Genomic DNA, 23,544 nt, shown 5'->3' on the forward strand with positions numbered 1-23,544 from the left:
CGTAAAGATTTAGGAGCCAAATTACATTTTTAGTCGCCAAATCAAAACCGAATGAAAATTTTGGTATCGTGACAACGCTACGCCGATCAGATCGTCATAGGGTTGTTTCAATACCAAAATTTTGATTCGCTTTCATCACCATAAAAAAGTATTGCGATACTCGATACCAAGCAAAAAAGCCACGTGCATTTCGCATTTTATGAAACGTTCGGCCCATAATAGAACAGTCCTATCCTATTTTTTGGGGTGACAAGGTGACTAAAAAATGGCGAATGCTCCCCGCATAGGAGATATTTTTTAATAATTTAATAGTTTGGACTTTTCGGACGCAGCGCTATGTAATATGTTTATTGTATATATTTTTATATGTAAAATTGGGAAAGGGGGGGATTTAAACTTAATATTTTAGAGTACTTTCACACTAGCATTTTTCTTTTTCGGCATAGAGTTCCGTCACAGGGGCTCAATACCGGAAAAGAACTGATCAGGCATATCCCCATGCATTCTGAATGGAGTAATCCGTCCAGGAGGCATCAGGACGTCTTCAGTTCAGTCATTTTGACTGATCAGGCAAAAGATAAAACCGCAGCATGCTACATACGGTTTTATCTCCGGCGAAAAAAACTGAAGACTTGCCTGAATGCCGGACCCGGCATTTTTCCCATAGGAACGTATTAGTGCCAGATCCGGCATTCAAAATACCGGAATGCAGGATCCGTCCCTCCGGTCTGCGCATGCCGGTAAAAATGTGTAAAAAGATACAAGATGGATCCGTCTGTCCGCATGACAAGCGGAGACATGGATTCATTCTTGCAATGCATTTGTGAGATGGATCCGCATCCGGATGCATCTCATAAATGCTTTCAGTCACATCAAGATCGGCGGATCCGGCAGGCAGTTCTGACAACGGAACTGCTTGCCGCATCACACTACCGCAAGTGTGAAAGTAGCCTTAGTGTTTATGTTTTATTTTCACTTACTATTAGCCCCCTTAGGGGCTGGAACCCTTGTCCTATTCACCCTTAGGCCCCTTTCACATGGGCGAGATTTCTGCGCGGGTGCAATGCGTGAGGTGAACGCATTGCACCCGCACTGAATCCGGACCCATTCACTTCTATGGGGCTGTGCACATGAGCGGTGATTTTCACGCATCACTTGTGCGCTGCGTGAAAATCGCAACATGCTTTATGTTGTGCGTTTTCATGCAACGCAGACCCCATAGAAGTTAATGGGGCTGCGTGAAAATCGCATTGTATCCGCAAGCAAGTGCGGATGCGGTGCGATTTTCACTCTTGGTTGCTAAGATGAAAGTCTATTCACTGTGTTATTTTCCCTTATAACTTGGTTATAAGGGAAAATAATAGCATTATGAATGCTTAGTAGAAGGTCAATATAATAAACATTGAGTGCGCCCCCCCAGTATAATAAACATTGAGTGCACCCCCCCCCAGTATAATAAACATTGAGTGCGCCCCCCAGTATAATAAACATTGAGTGCGCCCCCCCAGTATATCAAACATTGAGAGCGCCCCCCCCCCAGTATAATAAACATTGAGTGCGCCCCCCCAGTATAATAAACATTGAGTGCGCCCCCCCCAGTATAATAAACATTGAGAGCGCCCCCCCAGTATAATAAACATTGAGTGCGGCCACCCCCCCAGTATAATATACATTGAGAGCGCCCCCCCCCAGTATAATAAACATTGAGTGCGGCCACCCCCCCCCAGTATAATATACATTGAGAGCGCCCCCCCGTATAATAAACATTGAGTGCGCCCCCCAGTATAATAAACATTGAGAGCGCCCCCCCAGTATATCAAACATTGAGAGCGCCCCCCCAGTATAATATACATTGAGAGCGCCCCCCCAGTATATCAAACATTGAGAGCGCCCCCCCCCAGTATAATATACATTGAGAGCGCCCCCCCCCCAGTATATCAAACATTGAGAGCGCCCCCCCAGTATAATATACATTGAGAGCGCCCCCCCCCCAGTATAATAAACATTGAGTGCGGCCACCCCCCCCCAGTATAATATACATTGAGAGCGCCCCCCCAGTATAATAAACATTGAGAGCACCCCCCCAGTATATCAAACATTGAGAGCGCCTCCCCCAGTATAATATACATTGAGAGCGCCCCCCCCCAGTATAATAAACATTGAGTGCGGCCACCCCCCCCCCCAGTATAATATACATTGAGAGCGCCCCCCCAGTATAATAAACATTGAGTGCGGCCCCCCCCCCCAGTATAATATACATTGAGAGCGCCCCCCCCCCCAGTTTAATAAACATTGAGTGCGGCCACCCCCCCCCCCCCCCCAGTATAATAAACATTGAGTGCAGCCCCCCCCCCCCAGTATAATAAACATTGAGTGCAGCCCCCCCCCCCCCAGTATAATAAACATTGAGAGCGCCCCCCCCAGTATAATATACATTGAGTGCGGCCACCCCCCCCCCCCCAGTATAATATACATTGAGAGCGCCCCCCCCAGTATAATAAACATTGAGTGCGGCCACCCCCCCCAGTATAATAAACATTGAGTGCAGCCCCCTCACAGTATAATAAACATTGAGTGCAGCCCCCTCCCAGTATAATAAACATTGGTGGCGCAGTGGGAAGTGCCAATGAGGGTTAAAAAAATAAATAAAAATTAACTCACCTCCTCCAATTGATCGCGCAGCTGCCGGTCTCCTGTTCTATCTTCAGGACCTGTGAAAGGACCTGTGGTGACATCACTGTGGTCATCACATGGTACATCATATGATCCATCACCATGGTAATGGACCATGTGATTAGCTCAGTGACGTCACCACAGGTCCTGAAGCAAGACCAGGAGACCGGCAGCTATGCGATCAACTGGAGGAGGTGAGTTCATTTTTTATTTATTTTTTTAACCCTCATTGGCACTTCCCACTGCGCCACCAATGTTTATTATACTGGGGGGGGGTTCACAAAATGTTAATTATACTGGGGGGGGGGGGGGGGTGCACAAAATGTTAATACAAATACAGGAGGCGGGTGCCGGAATGAAATAGCCGGCACCCGACCTCTATGATAGGGGGCTGCGATCAGTGGCAGTTAACCCCTCAGGTGCCGCTCACTGTCATAGAGGTCGGGTGCCGGCTATTTGATTCCGGCACCCGCCTCCTGTATTTGTATTACAGGTCAGTTTTCTTCATTGGTGGCGCAGTGGCCACAGCCCCTCCCCGCCTCCTCCCATCCCTCTTCTCATTGGCGGAGGCAGCGGCAGCAGCAGCACAGGGGGAGGGAGAGAGCCCCCGCTCTGCCTCTATGAAAGTTAGTTAAGGAGAACTCCGGCGGCCGGCGGGTGACACCCCATCAGACTGGTGTCACCCGGTGCGGCCCGCACCCCCCTCGCAACGCCACTGCTCTCCATTCAGAATGCATTAGGATAAAACTGATCTGTTCTATAGTATGTATTGAGCCCCTAGGACGGAACTAGGGCTGCAGCTAACGATTATTTGAATAATCGATTAGTTGCCGATTAATTTCTACAATTAATCGATTAATCGGCAAAAACGACAAAATTACAAAACAGAGGTTTATATGATCTTACTTGAAAAAATATGTTCAAAGGCCATATTAAAACAAATTGTGGACGACACTATTATGGGGGATCTGTGGACGACACTTATGGGGGATCTGTGGACGACACTATTATGGGGGATCTGTGGACGACACTATTATGGGGGATCTGTGGACGGCGCAGTTATGGAGAGGGGGATCTGTGGACGGCGTAGTTATGGAGAGGGGGATCTGTGGGTGGCGTAGTTATGGAGAGGGGGATCTGTGGGTGGCGTAGTTATGGAGAGGGGGATCTGTGGGTGGCGCAGTTATGGAGAGGGGGATCTGTGGATGGTGTAGTTATGGAGAGGGGGATCTGTGGGTGGCGCTGTTATGGAGAGGGGGATATGTGCACTGTTATGGGCATAACAGTGCACAGATCCCTTTCCTCATAACAGTGCACAGATCCCCCTTCCCATAGCAGTGCCATACACAGACCCCCCCTCCTCCCCATAGCAGTGCTATACACAGACCCCCCTCCCCATAGCAGTGCCATAGACAGATCCTCCCCCCTCCCCATAACAGCCCCGGCCCCGATGCTTATAAGTCGGACTAATCACGTCTGCATCTTTATTTTACCTTTTTACAATGACGCTCCTGTAACAGCCAGGCAGAGCGGACGGCGGCGTAACGTCACTCACTCACGTGACGCACCTGCTCCGCCCACCTCATGAATGAAGGAGGCGGAGCAGGCGTGTCACGTGAGTGAGTGACGTTACGCCGCCGTCCGCTCTGCCTGGCTGTTACAGAAGCGTCATTGTAAAAAGGTAAAATAAAGATGCAGGGACCGCCCGCCCGCATAGCAACGAATCGGCGATTATTCGATAACTGGATACGTCGACAACGAATCTAGTTATCGAATATAATCGATTAATCGTTGCAGCCCTAGACGGAACTCTATGCTGGAAAAGAAAAACGCAAGTGTGAAAGTACCCTTAAAAGACTTTGGACATACTTATTAATCCTGTAGATGGCATAAACTTAGACAGACTGTCTAGACATGCACCAAATGTATTGCAGTGGGTCATGCTGGATGATAAAATTACCATTAACCATGGCAGGCCTGGGGGCTTAATGGCAAGACAATGCAAATCTGAAATCATATTGCAGGGGCAATAATATGGGGACAGATGGTTCCCCAAGGCTATATCTCGTCACAAAGATGCTGCAGCCCTTACTGAATGTGCATCTAAGGGAGTTAAACAGCCAGGGCCTGATTTATATCTGGTTCCGGCTGAAGAGGTGGGATGTCAGCTGTGCATTGTGTCCATCAAATCTTTGTAATTTACAGTAAAACACTAAGATAAAATACTGTCTATTCTCCTGAGCAGAACCAATTCATATGCAAATAATTACCACAATTAATACAATTATTTATTGGTTTACTGGTAAGTAGTTGAGGTATAACTCACTCATTAAAGGCTTGAGGTTAAAGAAACAGCAACAACAAAACACTATAGGTGCAACGAGTTTAGAAATTATGAATAAGAAACTTGCGCAATACAAGCAACGTAAAGAAATGGGTATATGATTCATAGTTAGAATTAAGCCTTTTATTATTATATTAAAATGTATAATCCAAAGAATCTACAACATCTAGACATCAGCCATTCGTTATGATCAGTGGTATATATACCTCGGGGTGGTGGCCCTTGAACAGGCTTTGGTTTGCTGCCAGCAAGAAGAAAATTTAAAGCTGCCTCCAAATTGTTGCTGAAGTCCATGAGTGCCTGTCTAGCTGCTTCTTTACTGAAGCCCATCTCTGTGATGTGTCTCAGAGCCTTCTCATCAACCTTTATTAAAAGGAAGAGACATATGGATGTCAGGAACAAACGAGATATCATTTTCTACTCTTTACATTAATCAATCCAAGGAATCAAAACACAAAATCTCCAAAACAAGATAATTTATTTACTGGGATGGCGCACTGATAAAACATGTAGGATTTCTCAAGAAACAGGAAAATTGAGCATTCAAGCAACGTACAGAAATGCTGACTTTTTATCGAAAACATGAAATGGCATCAAATTAATCAGCACATGGCCTAAAAAAATAAAATAAAAATAAAAAAAAAGATAAAAAGATTTACTGTCGCTCTACAAATTTGCACATTAAAGAGGAAATGTTATATTGATCTTGCAGTCTTCAGTGCCATATATTTTCTTGCACTACAAAAACGCTTATTTAGTTGGTTAGGGCTAGAGCAATTTTCAAATGCAATTACATTACTGAGTGACAAATCATATCTGGCAAAAAGCTACTGGGATCAAATGACTGAGAAACAAAAAAAGATAATTAGAACGGAAAAATCTATTCCAGAATGTACAGGCTAAGCATTACATGGTGTTTTGTTAACGTGTCCAATCGAAACATTATCAGCATTGTCGTGCAGCACTTACAATGCAGCTACAATTTTTAAAAATAATATTTCGCTCCTGAGGTACAGATCAATAAAGTTATATTTCACTTACAGTTAGAAAATAAATTGTCATATATTGTAAAACTACTGCACATCAAATCTTTATGAATTATGCAGCTAGTAAAGACTGCTTATTATTTAAATGAGTTGCCCAAAACATGATATAAGGTCAATAAGAGATGTCATAAAACCCTAATCAGTAGGCGTGTTGCATCTAACTGACCCCAAAAACAGTGCTGATATCGGTCATTAATACACCAACACATTTCCTCTAATGAAATTCATATAAGGGATAATGCTGCATCAACAACACAGAACTACATGTGTGATGCTCGGACCCCCTTCATAACAGACAGACGTGACTGGTCAAATAACCTTTCAGAATGAGCAATTGTTTGTGGACATCAGGAGTAGCAGTGTTTCTAGAAATTGTGTGACTTTTTTGTTTGTCTTCACTTCTGCCAGGTTAATCTCTAGTTGTCATTTTACCCAGAAGGGGCAAAGATTGCTAGCTGCCAAGATGTCTCCCGTATACTACACACAAAAAGAAGAGAAAGTCCTGCTTCCCTATATCTCGCACACAGGTGCATGGAGGTCATTATACATACAGTAATTAATGAGCAGTGTCCTTGCGAATTCAGCACTGGGGATAGATTGCTTCTACTTTTAGTAAGTGTTCTGCTAAGTCTCTAGGTGTATATCTGCCTCTATTTTTCTGCAGCAGTTTCCAATGCCTCATCCTCTCCCCTTCATAGACATGTAGCTCACTGAGGAAGTGGTAATGTGATACCCCGAAACGCGTCTAGCCTAGACAGGACCCCAGAAACTTGGACCACTTGGGAATCTGGAGAATCGACTGGATATCCGTTAAGAAGGAATCGTCTGTCACACGAATGGCTCACTTGGAATATAACCTGTAAGGCCTGAGTCCATGTGGAAGGCCTGAATACATGTGCCAATCAATTGCCAGTGTGTAAATCTATTGACGAACTATCGGTCTACAGACTCAGAGGACCACATTATTACCTTCGTTGAACTATCAAGGGAGACGGTAAGACCGTTTGATTTTATCCAGCGATTTTATCCAGCACCTTTATTCATATGACTTTTAGTCCAGTGGGACGCTGCTGGTGGATGTGATAAGCGGGACGCCGCTTAAAGTTGGTTCAGTGGACCACGTATTGGGACTGTAATTTTGGATACCCCTGTGATCAAATCGAATAGGACAATATTAGAGGACACCGTTTATTGCTACCAGTATCTGACTTTTCCATACAAATATTCGGCTGAATATTTATACGAACATTTTATTATCGAGTATTCTAATTTTATTCCTTGAATTTTATTACACTTTTAGATCTCTATTTTCCAGTTGTTTTATATGATATTACTGCATGTTGTGTGTTTTTATATATATTGATATTTAGGGTCTACTATTACCACCAATATATACTGTTGCTCAGTGCTATTGCTATATATGCTAATACATTTCAATTGGTTCAGATATCCTGAGAGTGCCCAGTTAATTTTATTCTACATTTATTATGCTATGCAAGTACCTCTCTCTCTCTCTCCTTGCTCTAGCGATCGTGGGAGGTCTCAGCACTCAGACTCCCACTGAACAAAGCTTTTAATATGCCTATAACATCAGGGCTCCAAACTAAAAAAAAATATCAAGGAGCCATTGGCTCCTAACCTGAAAAATTTAGTCGCCAAATTTAAAATACATATAATTACGGTATAAAAAAAAAAAAAAAACATCTTATCTAGGGTTGTCAAGATACCAAAATTCTTACTCTATTTCGATACCACTAAAAAGTATTGCAATACTTGAAACCACGTGAAAAAAATATAACCCCAAAAAATCTGCGTGCATTCCACATTTTATGGAACGTCTGGACCATAATAGAACAGTCGATTCCTATTTTTTGTTGGGACAAGGTGACAAATAAACGGCAAATTGCAAGTTTTTAAATATTTTTTTTTTCTGTTATGGCGTTCACCGCATATGAGATATTTTTAAATATTTTAATAGTTTGCCCTTTTTTGGGTGTGGCGACATGTAATATTTATTTATTGTTTATATATTTTATATGTAAAATTGGGAAAGGGGGTCATTTAAAGAAACTCCTTGCCAGACACCAATTTAGACAAATTCCAGGCGAGACACCAGATTAGAAAGACGCTGCAGATTGCTATGACTGTGCTGTTTTTAGACCGCTGCGGTCACAGTGAAGATCTCAACGACCAGCCGTAGTGGTCTCCAGCAATAGAAAAACAGGCCTCCAAATGCTCTTTAGTATCTTGCTGTGTGCCCAGTCCTTAGATAAATGACACAAGTAATATCCATTTTCACAGTACAAACATATGGTAATGGTTTTAGAAATGTTTTGCATTGAAATTTTTTTTTTTTTTTAAAACATATATCTGTCACCCAAGTCATAAAAGAAAGGTCTAATGTGTCTTCTAAAAAAAATATCAAATGCATGTAGGTTGGCTCAGAAATAAAATACTTATTTGCAGTTAGATAGGTCCATTGCAAAAATGTAAAAATTGGCTTTGTGAGGAGGGTAAAAGACTGATAATGAAGTACTTAATCCAGTGTTCTACAAGGACACAAAGTATTATATACAAATAAGAAATTTATGATTCTTAGTTCTGCCAGGAAGGTATTAGAGATGCAAACATTTTGAATATGAAATAAGTTGTAAATAAGGATGTAAATAAAATTAAAGTAAAATATAAAAAAAGGCAATATTCAGGAACCTCATGTCCAAGTAATATTCTGTGGTGTACAAAGGCAATGCAAACAGTTTGTTAGCTCAGCGGTCCGTGATGGCGCTGCTGCCCCTAACTGCAGGCAAGGGCGGCGGGCTCCCTCTTTCCCTGCCGCCATGCACCGCGCTGACAAGTGCGGGCAGCAGGCAGCTTAACTATGGTATCTGTGTTCCATGCCAGAGTTTCCTTCCTGCTGGAGACTTTCATAGGTGTGTCTCTCTTCACCTACGAAGCAGCACATACACGCCTTCTCTCTCACCAGCCTATGGCTGGATTGCAGGAGGTATTTAAAGGCACTTCTTACCACAGGAAAATGCCTGAGCAACTCATGGTCTCTAGCTTGTCTAGCTTCATGTGCAAAGGTGTTTCTCTTATCTGCTTCACTGTGTACCGGACTCTGCTTATTGAACACCTGGACTTTGCCGCCTGCCTCTGACTCTGGACTTCGCTTACTAACCTTTCTTGATCGCTGCCTGTCCAGACCCGGTTCCTCCTTGCCACGCAGGTCCCCTCTGTGCTTGCACCGGGTACTCTGACCCCCTGGTCAGCTTCCACTGACTCGGGGACTGCTCTGGAGTGGCACCTGGCAACTACCCAAATGGCTGAAGACTATCCTCACCATCAGAGGCTCTAGTGAAGACCAGGTAGTTGCCTAGTTATGTCACACTTTACTGGGAAGGCACTGGCCTAGATTAATACTCTCTGGGAAAGGAACGACCCAGTCATAATGAATCTACAGGCCTTCCTAAAAGCCTTCCACAGGGTGTTCGGTGAGCCCGGACACACCACCTCCTCCCTACTGCGGTTGCATCAAGGGAACTAATCCGTGGTCCGGGGATACGGTATGCAGCCTCTGAACTCAGCTGGAATAATGAGGCACTTGTGGCTACCTTTTGGGAGGGCCTCTGTGGGAGAATTAAGACGAGCTGGCTGGACGGGATGTTCCTTCCACCTTGGATGACCTCATCTCCCTGGCTATTCGACTTGATTTACGGTTCCAGAAACGTGCCAGAGAACTGGCAAGTGAGGGGAGATCTTTTCGCCTGGCATCTTCTTTTCAGCACACTCATAACCCTCTGCATTTCATGTTGTCTACAGTTCCTAAGCCCATACAGGTTGATTGAGTTAGGCTGACTGAACAGGAACGTGATCACCGCCGTACCAAAGGACTTTGTTTCTATTGTGGTGGTTCTGATCACGTGCTCTGTACTTGTCCCCTGAAGCTGGGAAACTCCGGAGCCTAGGGTCCGTTGAAGAGGCGGCCCTAGGTGAAGATAATTCCTCTCCACCCCTGACTCTACTGGCAACTTTGTTGTTTGGAGATAATCAGTTCACGGATTCCAGATCAACAGGAAACTTCCTGCAGCAAGCCATAGTGGATCGATATCGTATTCCAGTCCGACGCCTGCAAAGACCATTGATGGTGTCATCTGTTGATGGAAGCTCTATCTCAGTCCATACAATTTTCTACTGAACCTGTGAAACTACAGGTAGAAAGCTCTTCATACAGAAGAAATTTTGTTCTTGATTCTTCAAAGTCTCTCTCACTCTCTCCTTTTGGGGCTACCATGGCTCCGTTACCATGAACCTGTTCTTTATCGGAAGTCTGAAGAGGTGCTTCGTTGGGGACAGTACTGCCTTAGTAGTTGTCTTTCTCCTGTTCAGCCTGCTCGGGTAGCACCAAATCTTGAAGATTTTCCTGCAGCATACCATGCCTATGCAGACGTCTTCGATAAGAAGGAGGATGAGATGTTACCGCCACACAGGCCCCATGATTGTCCTATTGATTTCTGGTTGCTGGTTCTTCATCTTCCCATGGTCGCATTTATCCTCTGTCACCTGTCGTTTATCTAGCTGATATCCTTGTCTTTTCGCCAGATTTGGCTACTCACCAGAAGCAGGTTCCCTTGGTCCTTCAAAGGCTATGAAAAAATAACCTTGCTTCCATTTTTGAGGTACATAATATCTGCTACTGGCCTACAGATGGATCCTGAAAAGCTGTCTGTGATTTTGAAGTGGCCTCGTCCTTCTGGTTTAAAGGCTATTCAATGTTTCCAGGGGTTCGCCAACTACTACTGCCAATTTGCGCCACACTTCTCTTCTTTGACAGCCCCCATCTCAGCCTTGACGTGTAAAGGGGCGAATCCCAAAAATTGGACAGCTAAAGCTAAATCAGCCTTTCAAGCCTTGAAACAGGTCTTCTCTGTGGCTTCAGTACGCCATCGTCCTTATGCCATTAAGCAATGTTTCTTGGAGGTGGATGCATCGTCTATTGGAGCTGGGGCGGTACTTTCACAAATATCTCCCTCAGGTACGATGACATGTGGCTAATTCTCCAGGGCCTTCTCCGCTCCTGAGCACAACTACTCGATTGGGGACAGAAAGTTGTTGGCCATTAAGATGGCATTGGAGGAATGGCGATACCTTCTGGAAGGAGCCAGTCATCAAGTAGTGATCTATATCGACCACAAGAACCTCACCTACCTACAGTCTGCACAGTTTGCTCATTTTGATTTTGTTCTTTACTTTCATGCTGCAGATAAGAACGTCAAAGCAGATGCTCTTTCTAGATCCTTTGATTCCACTGACTAGGAGGAGCCGCCTCAAATTATCATTGATCCCGCTAAAATCTCGGTCTGTCCCGTCAAGCTATCCGAAATCCCTTCTGGAAAGACCTTTGCAGTGTCTCTCAAAGTAAATCTTACTATAGGGTTCCTTTCTCAGTGGTTGAAAATATAATGAGCTTATATTTTCAACCACTGAGGAAGGAACCCGCACGGTTTCGAAACGCGTCTGGTAATTGAAACCACAGCGGTATATACGGAGTGCGAATCTTCACATCGTAACTTCGCAACTAAAGATCAAAGTCAGCGTTACAAAGTGATAAGCCCGCATGCGTCAGAGAACAGATCATATAACACAGATCCAAAAACCGAAACACGGAATACAAGGCATGACAAGGAACGGTATGATTACAGCATGTAATTAAAATTTTTGTATAGCTGCTGAGTTATTCAATAAAATGTACTGCATAGCACCACCTTCTGTTTGTTCTTTTACTTATTATCTTCTTTGTCCGGATCATTGAGAAGGCCACACATGCTCAGTTTCATTCTTCAACTACACCCTGAGCTGTGATAGGGAGAAAGCTGTAGCAGAATGGACATGCCTCCTGAGCTGTGATAGGGAGAAAGCTGTAGCAGAATGGACACGCCCTCTGAGCTGCAGAAGAAAATACACTCCCTTTGAGCTGCCAACTTGATATAAATCAATGAATGTAAAGATCTCTGGATCCATGTGAGGTACAAGGCTGGTACTAGCTTTGTTAGAAAGAGATTTTATCACACTCCTGTCTGCCCCTGAAGTTTTAATTATACCAGACCCCGTTTCCCCACCAACTGACTGAAAACGCTACTGGTACGGTATAGATGTCGCAGGGAAATGATGAAAATGGAGATTTGATCAAATCCCTAAGATGAAAATGGAGATTTGATCAAATCCCTAAGGGAGATGATCAATTCACGGAAGATGATGTTCCCTAAAGAAAGTAAGTGATTTGATCATCAAATCCCTTAACTGTTTTAGTGAAAAGTTTAATATTTTTGATAATATAATAATAATAATAATATGAAATAATATTGTTTAGATATTTGGATCGGAGTCAGACTTTCTCTTCAAAATCAAAGATTTTTTGGTACCTACTTCCATAACATCGTATTTTTTTTTTCCATAATAGTACTGTTTATGTGTCCGTTGTAGTTTAAGTAGTGGTGCTAATTTAAATTGCTCAATGAGATAGCTTCTTCTATCCTTTCACGAGTCCACAAAGGTTTTTCTTTATCATGCCGCTTGTTCAAAAACATCCTGATAGTTTCATTAAACTGTTCTTCAGATACAACTTCGGTCAGAGTTAGATTTTTTTTCTATATCTGAACCCATGGCCAGGAGTGTGCCCCCACAGAAATATGCCTGGCTGTGTTCCCCCTGCCGGAATAGTATATACCTAGAATCAGGGGTGTCGCTAGGGCCTTTTATCAGTGAACTGTGATAACTATAGGATAAAGGACCTTTGATGACATCATTACCATGTGACCAGAAACATAGCAATATTACTGGTCACATGTCTATAAGGTAATCAAAGGTCCCTCGACTGCTTTCTTTTTTTTTTTTCCAGAACTCCTTACTTGTTTATTTCATCTTTTCACTAAAACAGTTAAGGGATTTCAACCAAATCACTTACTTTCTTTAGGGAAATCACCCCACAGATATGTTATTTTAAACATCTTCCGTGACTTGATCGTCTCCCTTAGGGATTTGATCAAATCTCCATTTTCATCATTTCCCTAAGGGATTTGATCAAATTTCCATTTTCATCATTTCCCTAAGGGATTTGATCAAATCTCCATTTTCATCATTTCCCTTAGGGATTTGATCAAATCTCCATTTTCATTGTTTGCAACATATACATTGGTATGAATAAAGCAGTCAATCAGCAGTATGTGGAAGTTTACTAAATCAAATTGCAAAAAACTATAAATGACTAGGTGCTGCACTCTCCCCCATGCCAAGCTGTAAGAGACCTGACAGAGCTACTTCAAACGACTACCTATTGTTTCTTTACAGCAGGTTTGTATGTTCTCCCAGTGTTTGTGTCACTTTCCTCTGGGAACTCCCATTTCCTCGCATAGTTCAAGGCATAATGTTAGAGAATTTAGATTATGAGCTCCACTGCGGACAGCGCTGCAGAATATGTTGGTGCTATATAGGCAAGAGAAATAAAAGTCGCCAACACCAGAGGGGTAGGAAAAAATTACTTGCACACAAAAAGTAGCTTCTCCCAAACCTCAGACAAGTAACACCGTTTATAGGTATATTCATAGGGAATGTTTGGAACGCCTCTTCAGTATACAAGCTGTTCATGAAGGTAGTGACAGATAAAGTACTATAGATTATCTAGACCAAACTAAACCATTATCCTGATCAATATGTTCTACATAAAATCTCTAGTTCCCGACACAAACAAAAGCTGCAAAAAGTCAGCTACAACATTATAAATATGTGTTGTACTGTTCCTACTTGCCACTCAGACGTGGAACAACAGGCAAGTCCCTGCCCCACTCCAATATAGGACAGCCCCTTATATCCTAGAATTGAATACCAGACCGCCTGGACCAACACCAATAGAGGACAGCCCCCTACATCCTAGATTTGAATACAAGACCGCCTGGACCAACACCAATAGAAGCCCAATATAACACCACTACAAATATCCCACCAGGTGAATGTGGTGTCATGCTTTGCCCCACATTCTGAGGGCCCTCGTTCAGTCAACGCCGGGTCTAATATTACAGACCAGTGTTGTACTGTTCATGCATACCACTTAGATGTGGAGCAACTTGCAAATCCATGCTTCATTCTCCCAGGACCACAATATTAGACCGCCTGGACTAACACCAATAGAAGTCCAATTTAACATCACCATAAATACAAGATCAATCACCTAGATCCAATAGAAAGAAAAATACAGAAAACATACAAACAATACAAAATATACATAATGCCCAAATATTTCTAACTAAAATGCAAATTAAGGCCACAAATAGAATAAGACATTTACGAGATCAAAAAAGTCCCACTGACACAATGCTCCAATATCCCCATTCAAGCACATGGATAAATAAACAACATATACAAACAACCCACAAAATGTATAAATAAAAGCTGAGATCAACAGATCAACTTAGACATACCACCATGTGCTACGACATACGTCACACACACGCATATACACATACATACACATACCCACACTAGACTTATAAACACACACATCAGTTACATCCTCACTAAATTGATATACACACAACCATACCCCAAGATTGCTAACCACATTTTCCACTACACATTTACACACATAGGAACACAGATACACACATACCTATACTAGACTCATGCACCCCAATATGTACACTAGTCTCATCCACACCAAGATGTTACATAGAACACACACACTGGATGCAATTGCATCCAAGGCTGTCAACGCTTTGCCACCATCTCCAATTATCCCCCTATACCAAACACCTTATCCCAAGAATTTTCATTTATCCCAAAATTCTCATCCCATCTTAATCTTTTATTCCATCCCAATTACCTATTTAACCACCAAGGTCAACTCTCTACTCTGATCATCAACTACATTATTTCCCAATGGACCTTATTTTTTGGTCCCTCAGTATCAAAACCTGATGTTCCAAAATGAAACAACCAATTCAATTAGGCAAAGAACAACCCACTCTCCAATCAATCAACCCACTCTCCAATCAACCCTGAATGATGGGCTGCACCCTAAATCAATCAACTAATTCAAAACGGCAAATAAATTCCAGACAGACGCCGCAAGTCCTCCACTTACTGAAGAAGGGACCAAGTGTAGTCCCGAAACGCGTTTAAGGAGAAAGGAGGAATCTTGCCAAACGGGGCAGTGATAGTGGATATAGAAGTAGAAGCGCTCCCCCAGCTCTATTTCTACTTGCAAACCGGCCCGGCAGATCCCGATCACGTGACCGACACTAGGTCACGTGAACATTACAGACCTAACTACGAGCGCGCGCGCCTGGAGACCACGAGGGACGCCGACAGCCGGAGAATCCTACTGCAAGCAACAACTGACCGGAGCAGTGAAGGAAGACACCTCCACGTGGCGGGTAAGCGATCTCTGTACCTAAGACAGTGCGGGACGCCGCACCGAGGTCCAGAGCACCAATTCCCCCACAGGAGCTATACATCTTCCCACAAATATAAGGCCTTCTATTACACAGAAAAGTATCACTTTTTAACTTACTGAAATCTTGTTTAAAGTGCTACTTATGGGACAATATGTTACATACGTAACACATACTATCTCTCTACTATTTTTAATTTTTCTTTTTAGCGCTATCTTTGGGACCACCGGATGCTGAACTATAATACATAAGACTGTACTCTTTTCTATTTTTATATATTTTTTCTATTTTTTATCCATTTTTATTTCACCTACTACATGAATTGTTTTTTTCCCTTTTAGCCCAATTCACTCTATTCTACACCATATATCACAAACTACTGGGAAAGGCTACCCCACCTACTCTAGCCAGTCTCAAAAGACTGTACTCCCCGACCATCCCCCTTTTTTATCACAACACACCACCTACCCCAACGGACTAAATACCGTCCATTTTTTCCCCCATCCATTCTCCACGAATTTACCCCAAGATCACCTAATATCAGTCACCTCCCATCTGGCACCCGTAACAAGTGCCCAGACTATTACACCCACCTTTTTCTTGAAACACCAGTACCCAATTTTAACATATGTAAGATTTTAACAAAATAAAAAAACACTTTATTTATCCCATCTATGAGTGTGCCTGCTACCTTCTTATCCTAAATCTTCTCCTTTTGACTGGGTGAGTCAAAACCAGCAGTTCAGCACCTCAACCATTCTACTGACCAGTTGAGCCGCCTTAATCCTATTTTTCAACATTATAAATATGCAGCCAGTGCGAGATTATTCTATGTGACTACATCCCAAATATCAGCACTTGCAGTTCATGAGTGAATTTGAACAGTTCTGCACTATGTTAACTTCAACCAGTCTGAAAGGCAAATTAAGAGACATCTATGCAAATACAAGACAGCATTTTTAGTCTGGTAAGACGTCAAGCCATAACAATAATACATGTAACAATTGCTCGATGCAACAGGCTTCACGATGCCAGTATAACTGCCAAGAACGCTGCTCAGTCCAAATAAAGAAACTTGCGGGGGGAAGTGAAATAATAAGGACTAGAGAGGATATGCAGATACATTTGTCTCCTTCGGTTATATAAAGTTTTGTTCAGTGGTAAAACCTTACCAGCTCACGATACACTCCTTCCGATCTACCTTCACTTCTGATTATCTTCTCTTTCTGGAACACTTCCCTATTACGACTCCCTCCAGCAGCGGCATTGAGATTGCTTCCAGCATTTCCGCCTCCTCCAAACGTCTTGGTCTGAAAATAAGAAAGGCTGCGGTAAGGTCAACAACTCCTAATAAAAATTATCCTAAAGAGTATGCCATTATTCGCATTGCGATAAATCCCTGGAAGTTGCTTTTTTTTCTTTATTGAAATGTACCTACTGATAAATAAAAAGTTCATTTCCATAAAACGGAACAGAAACCTACTCATCGCCTCTTTAGGTCCTGTCAATGTTTCAAGTAGTAAAAAATATGTTATATAATGTTCACGATTTTGAGCTACTGTGAAGTGAATCATAACAATAAACCTAAATGGAAAACAATATAGCAGGATATAAAATAACATAAGCGTTAAACTGGGCAACTTCCAAAGGACTTTTACACTGAATCCAAGTCTCTGCAGATAAGAAACCTAGCCCGAAAATGGGATCACTTTGTCAATGATGGTGTCCAATGGTGGAGGGGTTATCTTTTTCCACAAAACTATACATCAATCTGCTCAGCTTCTCCTGCTCTATAATATGCTGCCTGCAGATTGCACTGCCGTTTTAGCTACACCCCTGCCTGTCACCAAAAGTTCATGGGCCCTTGTGTAAGAGTTCATCTTGGGACCACCCATCCCTCAGTGCTTTGTGGCCAGGGAAGCACATAGCATTTGTACTGCTTGAGGCAAAAAATTGAAACGGCACAAATTCTTGACCAAACCCCTTCAGGCCATCCAGAGATGTAACTTGATCAGCATGTGCTTTCTATAATACTGGTGCCTTCATATGCCGCACAAGGGTCTTTGGGTTCCCTCAGGCTCCTGGGCCCGGTAGAGACTGCTACCACTGCACCCCTTTTAGCTCCGCCCCTGTGGACAGGTCCTTTTTCAGCAAGCAGAGCTTGCAGAAGGACAGCCAATACAAGTGCTCACATTATTGCTGGACAGGAAGGTATCTAATCAGACAAATACTTGGTAGGCATGACGTTGTCATCTTTAAAATACCACTTTTTTATTTTAAAAATTCTCCATAAATCTGTAGAAGACCTCTGACATGCCATTTGTATACCCTATGAAATAACATCTTTAATTACAGTCTGGTTCATGCCGTTCCTCTGTAAGGGTACATCCACACATGGCGTAAAGGCCCCCTGCGGGGAATTAGCTGCATTTACAATACAGAAATCTCTCCCACGCGCTGCAGAGAAGCCCAGCGTGAAGGGACTTGCATTATGAATTTTCAATCCACAGCATGTCCGTTTATGCTGAGGGGTAACATTTTTGCAACCTAGGAAGGTTGTATAGCGTTATTTACATTTTTGAAATAAACTAAAAGAAATAATACTGTGTTTCTTTTATTTTAAAAAAATACTATAGTCAAATACGGTACATATGAACAAACCTCACAAAATACAAGGAGCAATATGTAGTTTGGACTGAAGTAGAAATTACAAAGGCGTATAACAATTGTAAAAATGAAAATGTAGCAGCAAGGGAAGGTATCATTAAATAATACATTTTGGTTAAATAATATGTTTCATGTTTGTTTGTTTTGTGAGTGACTGACTATAGTCACAGGAGGATTAAGACTGGAGTATGGGAACACCAGTCATGATAAATGTCCCCCCATAGATTATATATGGACTTGTAAATGGGAAGCTGGGTACCATTGGGGCTTTTGGTTGGGTATATATAATTGGTATATAGCATCTGACAGCTGCAGCCAAAGTAATACACCATGGCTGCAGCACAGTGGAAAGGACAGAATGGCACTGGATCAGAGAGGACTTTGGAAGGTAATTTTTTTTATTATCATTATTATTATTCTAACAGCATCACTGCTATTTGCCACAGGAAAAAAAAAAAAACTTTAAAGCTCCTGTGGACCTAAAGTGTGTCTAATATATAAAAATAAAACATTTCACCTGTGGTCCTGGCATTGCCCCAGTCCTGGCTATTTGGTCTCTGTAGGACCAGAAAGTGCCTTAGTCCTGTAACTGCTGCGGTCAATCTCAAACCTCAGCTGTCACAACAGTCACATCAGGGATGTACCATTCAAGCAGATGTGACTGCTGAGGCCTGTGACTGGCTGCAGCAGTCATGGAACCAAGCCACTTTCTAGTTCCGCAGGAACCTTAAAGGGCTTGGCCGCTTTCTGGTTATTGTTGACCAATGTGTATATAAGATAATTATACGACACGTGCTAATATAGCCTTTGTGGAAATTCGGCACCATTTTCTGTATTCTATAAGGTACACCTATTTCATACTGTCCACACAGAGGTCCTGTCCATAAAATGGCTGCTGATCGAGGGTCATGTGACCAGGCAACTCACCTCCATCCAAACAGACTGCACTAAACTCCCAACAGAACAAATGCAGATGGCAGGGGCAGTGTATCTGAATGGAGGAGACATCAAATGGAGGTGATTTGCCTGGTCACATGACCCTCCATCAGCAGCCATTTTATGGCCAAGACCTCTGAGTGGACAGTACAATAGACTTTGTGTACCTTATAAAATATAGAAAATGGTGCAGAATTTCAAGAAAAGCTATATTAGTAAGTGCCATATAATCATCTTATATACACTTTGGTCAACAGTAACGAGAAAGTGGCCAACCCCTTTAAGTGCCTGGCAACTGTTTTAACCATGTTTTTTTACAAAGCTGCAAACTGATTTTTGACCCAATCTAAAGTGCATTCATACAGTATATAAAACATTCAAGACTACGTTCAGGATTGTTCTATGTAACTCGTTATCACTCTAGGTCACTAATTAAATGAGAGAACTATAGGAAAATCACTAAGCAGCTCACTGATCACAGTGGGGTCTACACTGTCAGAATCAGCAACATATAAGTTACATTTTAGTTTATGCTAACTTTTCCATCCAGGACTATTGAACTTTGTCACAGTCATGAAGCAAGCGCTGTAAGGCAATGCACGCTCATTTATGAAAACGTAACCGTGTAAGTCTCTTACAGAGACAGAGTGCATAAACACATTAGGAATGATGAGGTTTCCATGGAAAACATACTCGTTCAATCCATTAGCCAAGGTGAACTACTCAAGTAAACAAGGGTCACAAACCTCTTTGCTTTTTGCTACTTCAGCAATGGCAGCAGTCCTTTGTTTTTCAAACTCATCATTCTCCCCCACAGATTTGGTGGCACTCGGAGCCTGCAGCGTCTTTCGGCTATCAAGTTCTCTGCTGTCAACTGAAGTAACAGATGCACAACGCTAAAGGGAGGAGTGAAAGGTGATCATCAGTGGTCAAGATGTATTCAGTAAATTAACTTACTGTGTATATATATTTATTTTACACACTTGTAACGCTGACATATTCCACGGAATATGAGAGGGAGACACCACAACTATATTGGGGTGCTCTATAAATGCATTGTAAGATAAGGGGATGTTGCATGCTTCATTGTTCAGATTGAATACTTCTTCATAAAGAAGATGTTTCAGTGCAGGCAGCAGATATCACATTCCTTGCCCAGTTTAGAAAACCCATCCCAAAATAGCCTATTAGACCATTCTGAGTCTTCATAGAGGGTGGAAACATACTCTGGAGCAGGGGTCTCCAACCTGTGGCTTTCTAGTTGTTGTAAATCCAGGGGGAAGATTAGGAACTCAAAGTGGCCCTGCAAAAAACAAAAACAAAACAAAACAAACGTAGAAGTGTCCCCATGTTGTATGCAGAGCCAAACTGGCAGGTGTGGCCAAGCCCAATAGCTGGGGGGGTTTTGTGGGCCAATTTTATTGATACCATTTTGGAATATGCCTTCTTGATCATTTTTTATTCAGTTTTTGTGAGGAGATAAGGCAACAAAAAAAAAAAAAAAAAAAAAACGGTAAATGCACAGTTTTAATTTTTATCCATCATGGAGTTCACTGTATGGAATAAATAGGATTAATAGTACGAGCATGTTGTGGGTGACAATGATCTTTATTTTTCATTGTTTATTTTAGTTATTGATATGTGGAAAGGGGTGGATTTGAATTTTACATTTTTTAGTTTTCATAACCTATTTTCATTACTTTTCACTTATTTTAAGTCAACCTAGGAAGGGACGCTGACAGGCCAAATCAGCATATTTAGTTATACATATGACATTACAGGTCTTATACAGTCTATTAAAAGCATCTAAGTATCCCCCCTGTCCACCTTATAAATACCGAAAAATAACGTTTTATAACCTGCCTGTCTCGTCACCAATCTGTCCAAGGGGCGGCGTTTAATCTCAAATTGCGCCCAGCCAGCCGCTCCCAACTAGTGATGTCCGGATCATGAACGAATCGTTCTTTTGAATGGATTCAGTTCACTGAACCGGAAGAGTCGATTCCTCTGACTGAGCCGATCCGAGTGATTGCCGCTCAGTCAGGTTAGCATAGAGGCAGCAGCAGGCAGTGTAATAGGAGCCGACAGTGGAAGCTAGCCCGCCCCTCCCATCCTCCAACCAATCAGAGGCAGCCAGCAGTCCAGCACTGACTCACAGCACAGGGGAGTCGCGCAGGGACTAAGAGAATTGTCTGAGTTTATTAATTAAAAGAATTGAATGAGTCAGAGACTGTGTCACCGAGTCCCTGCCAGGCTTCCTGCTCTGCGGGGGGGGGGGGGGGGTTGGTTGGACGGGTGGTATAGTATTGCATGTAGCAGAGCTGTGTGTGCGTGTACAGGGTGCTGGCAACAATGTAGCAGAGCTGTGTGTGTACAGGGTGCTTGCAGCAATGTAGCAGAGCTGTGTGTGTACAGGGTGCTTGCAGCAATGTAGCAGAGCAGGAAGCCTGGCAGGGACTCTGTGACAGTCTCTGACTCATTTGATTCTTTTAACTAATAAACTTTTAGACCATTATCTAAATCCCTGCAATAACTATACAGTGTAATTACATCAATCTGCTCCACTGCAGCAGAGCTGTGTTTGCCAGGAGCGAGTCCCTCCAGACCTTCGGTTCACTTGAGAGCCGACTCAGCAAGTGAACTGAAGATTCGATGAACTGAGCCTGCGCATTGATCTTCAGTTCACTTGCTTCTGCCGCCTCAGGAAGTGAACCGAAGATCCGATTCATGAATCGGTTCTTTTGAATGAACTGAATCAAATGAATAGATTCATGAAAAAGATCCGAACTTCCCATCTCTACTCCCAACTGCCGTTCTGAAGCCCCGCCCAGCTCATCAATATTCACTTCACTGGGCGGCGGCTACAACTCTCCCCAGTCAAGATCCTGCGCAGGCGATGTAACCACGAGCCGCGCAGGATCTTGACTGGGGAGAGTTGTAGCCGCCGCCCAGCGAAGTGAATATTGATGAGCTGGGTGGGGCTTCAGAACGGCAGTTGGGAGCGGCTGGCTGGGCGCAATTTGAGATTATACGCCGCCCCTTGGGCAGATTGGTGACGAGACAGGCAGGTTATAAAACTTTATTTTTCGGTATTTATAAGGTGGACAGGGGGGATACTTAGATGCTTTTAATAGACTGTATAAGACCTGTAATGTCATATGTATAACTAAATATGCTGATTTGGCCTGCCAGTGTCCCTTTAATGCCATCGATCCCATAGATGTGTATAGTGGAGGTTGGGAAGGGGTTAAAATAAAAGTCATTCTCCATATAACTAGGGCCTTGAGCATTAGTCCTTTGCCCATATTGCGACCTGCAAACATTTGCTTTTTTCCTTTAGGTGTTAGAGAAATCTAATGAAAGTTACGTTTTACCATAAGGGTCAGAAACAGGGTTTTCTTTAGCCTCTTGGCTATTAGTTTTACATGTACGGCTTTATGGGTTAAGGGGTTAACGACCATCCCTGGCCTGGTCATTACGGGGTTAAGGTAAACCAGCCACTAACTACTGCATATACACAATCACTTGGTCTATGCGCATTGGCATGTGAATCCCTACCAAAAGAAATCAGCTCCATGTAAACGCACTGTGATCTCATCTGTTTTATTTTTCTGAGAAGACATTTGGAAAACCTCTTGAACTGAACTTGTTCATTATTTCACAAGCAAAACAGCAGTATTTTTCCATTATACATATGAGAGACACATGAGAGCAATCCTACCTGTCCCAAAAGGCACAAATGGTGGAGGACCTCCCTCAGTTCCAATATTGCTTCGACTGTGCTTTGATAAACTCTGTCCAAAAAATAGAAAAGGAAAAATTTACCTAAAAGCTACTATTCATGTAAAATAGAGCAGTAGAGCAATCCAAACATTTCTATAATATTTTCACGGACTTCCTAAACTCCTGTGAGTGAGATATTGCAGCTATCCGCAGTCACACCCAAACTAGGGATTTGGAAAGGTGTCTGGTCCGAATGACAAGACAATTATTGGGAACGAAATGTTGTTCCCAATAATTGGCCATCGCTGGGAAGAGAGGTGGGCAGCAATCATCCCATCTGTATGGGAATAAGCGATCAGTAGTGCGATCATTTGTCCCTCTACCGATTCACTGTCTGCTGGCAGAAGATCCCTGTTTACACCAGGCAATCTGCTGCTGCATTTTTCATTCACCGGACGATCAGCGACACATTTACACAGAGCAAATATCAGTAATGACATTCCTAGGAACACTCCTTCACTATAACTTATAGCTGGACCGTTTCTAACTCAGCCCATGTAAAAGGGCCTTTAACTCCTTCCTGCTCCATGCTGTATGTATGGCATGGCAAGCGGAGCATTAAAGGGTTTGTCTCACTTCAGCAAGTGGCATTTGTTATGTAGAGAAAGTTAATACAAGGCACTTACTAATGTATTGTGATTATCCATATTGC

General features: G+C 42.7%; 1 protein-coding gene across 1 annotated transcript in view; it reads right to left on the reverse strand.

Moving 5' to 3' along the window:
* The window catches only part of TDRD3 (tudor domain containing 3), a gene marked incomplete at its 5' end in the record, with an annotated part of 128,289 nt that extends 105,386 nt beyond the window's left edge, over positions 1–22,903 (reverse strand). Inside the window, 4 exons of the mRNA XM_044275108.1 lie at positions 5,224–5,380; positions 16,679–16,816; positions 19,856–20,005; positions 22,831–22,903. Coding sequence (XP_044131043.1) covers positions 5,224–5,380; positions 16,679–16,816; positions 19,856–20,005; positions 22,831–22,903 — 518 coding nt within the window. The remainder of the gene's footprint in view (positions 1–5,223; positions 5,381–16,678; positions 16,817–19,855; positions 20,006–22,830) is intronic.
* Between the last annotated feature and the right edge of the window lie 641 nt (positions 22,904–23,544).

Source organism: Bufo gargarizans, unplaced genomic scaffold (genome assembly GCF_014858855.1).
Source record: "Bufo gargarizans isolate SCDJY-AF-19 unplaced genomic scaffold, ASM1485885v1 original_scaffold_886_pilon, whole genome shotgun sequence".
In the NCBI taxonomy this organism is placed as follows: domain Eukaryota; kingdom Metazoa; phylum Chordata; class Amphibia; order Anura; family Bufonidae; genus Bufo; species Bufo gargarizans.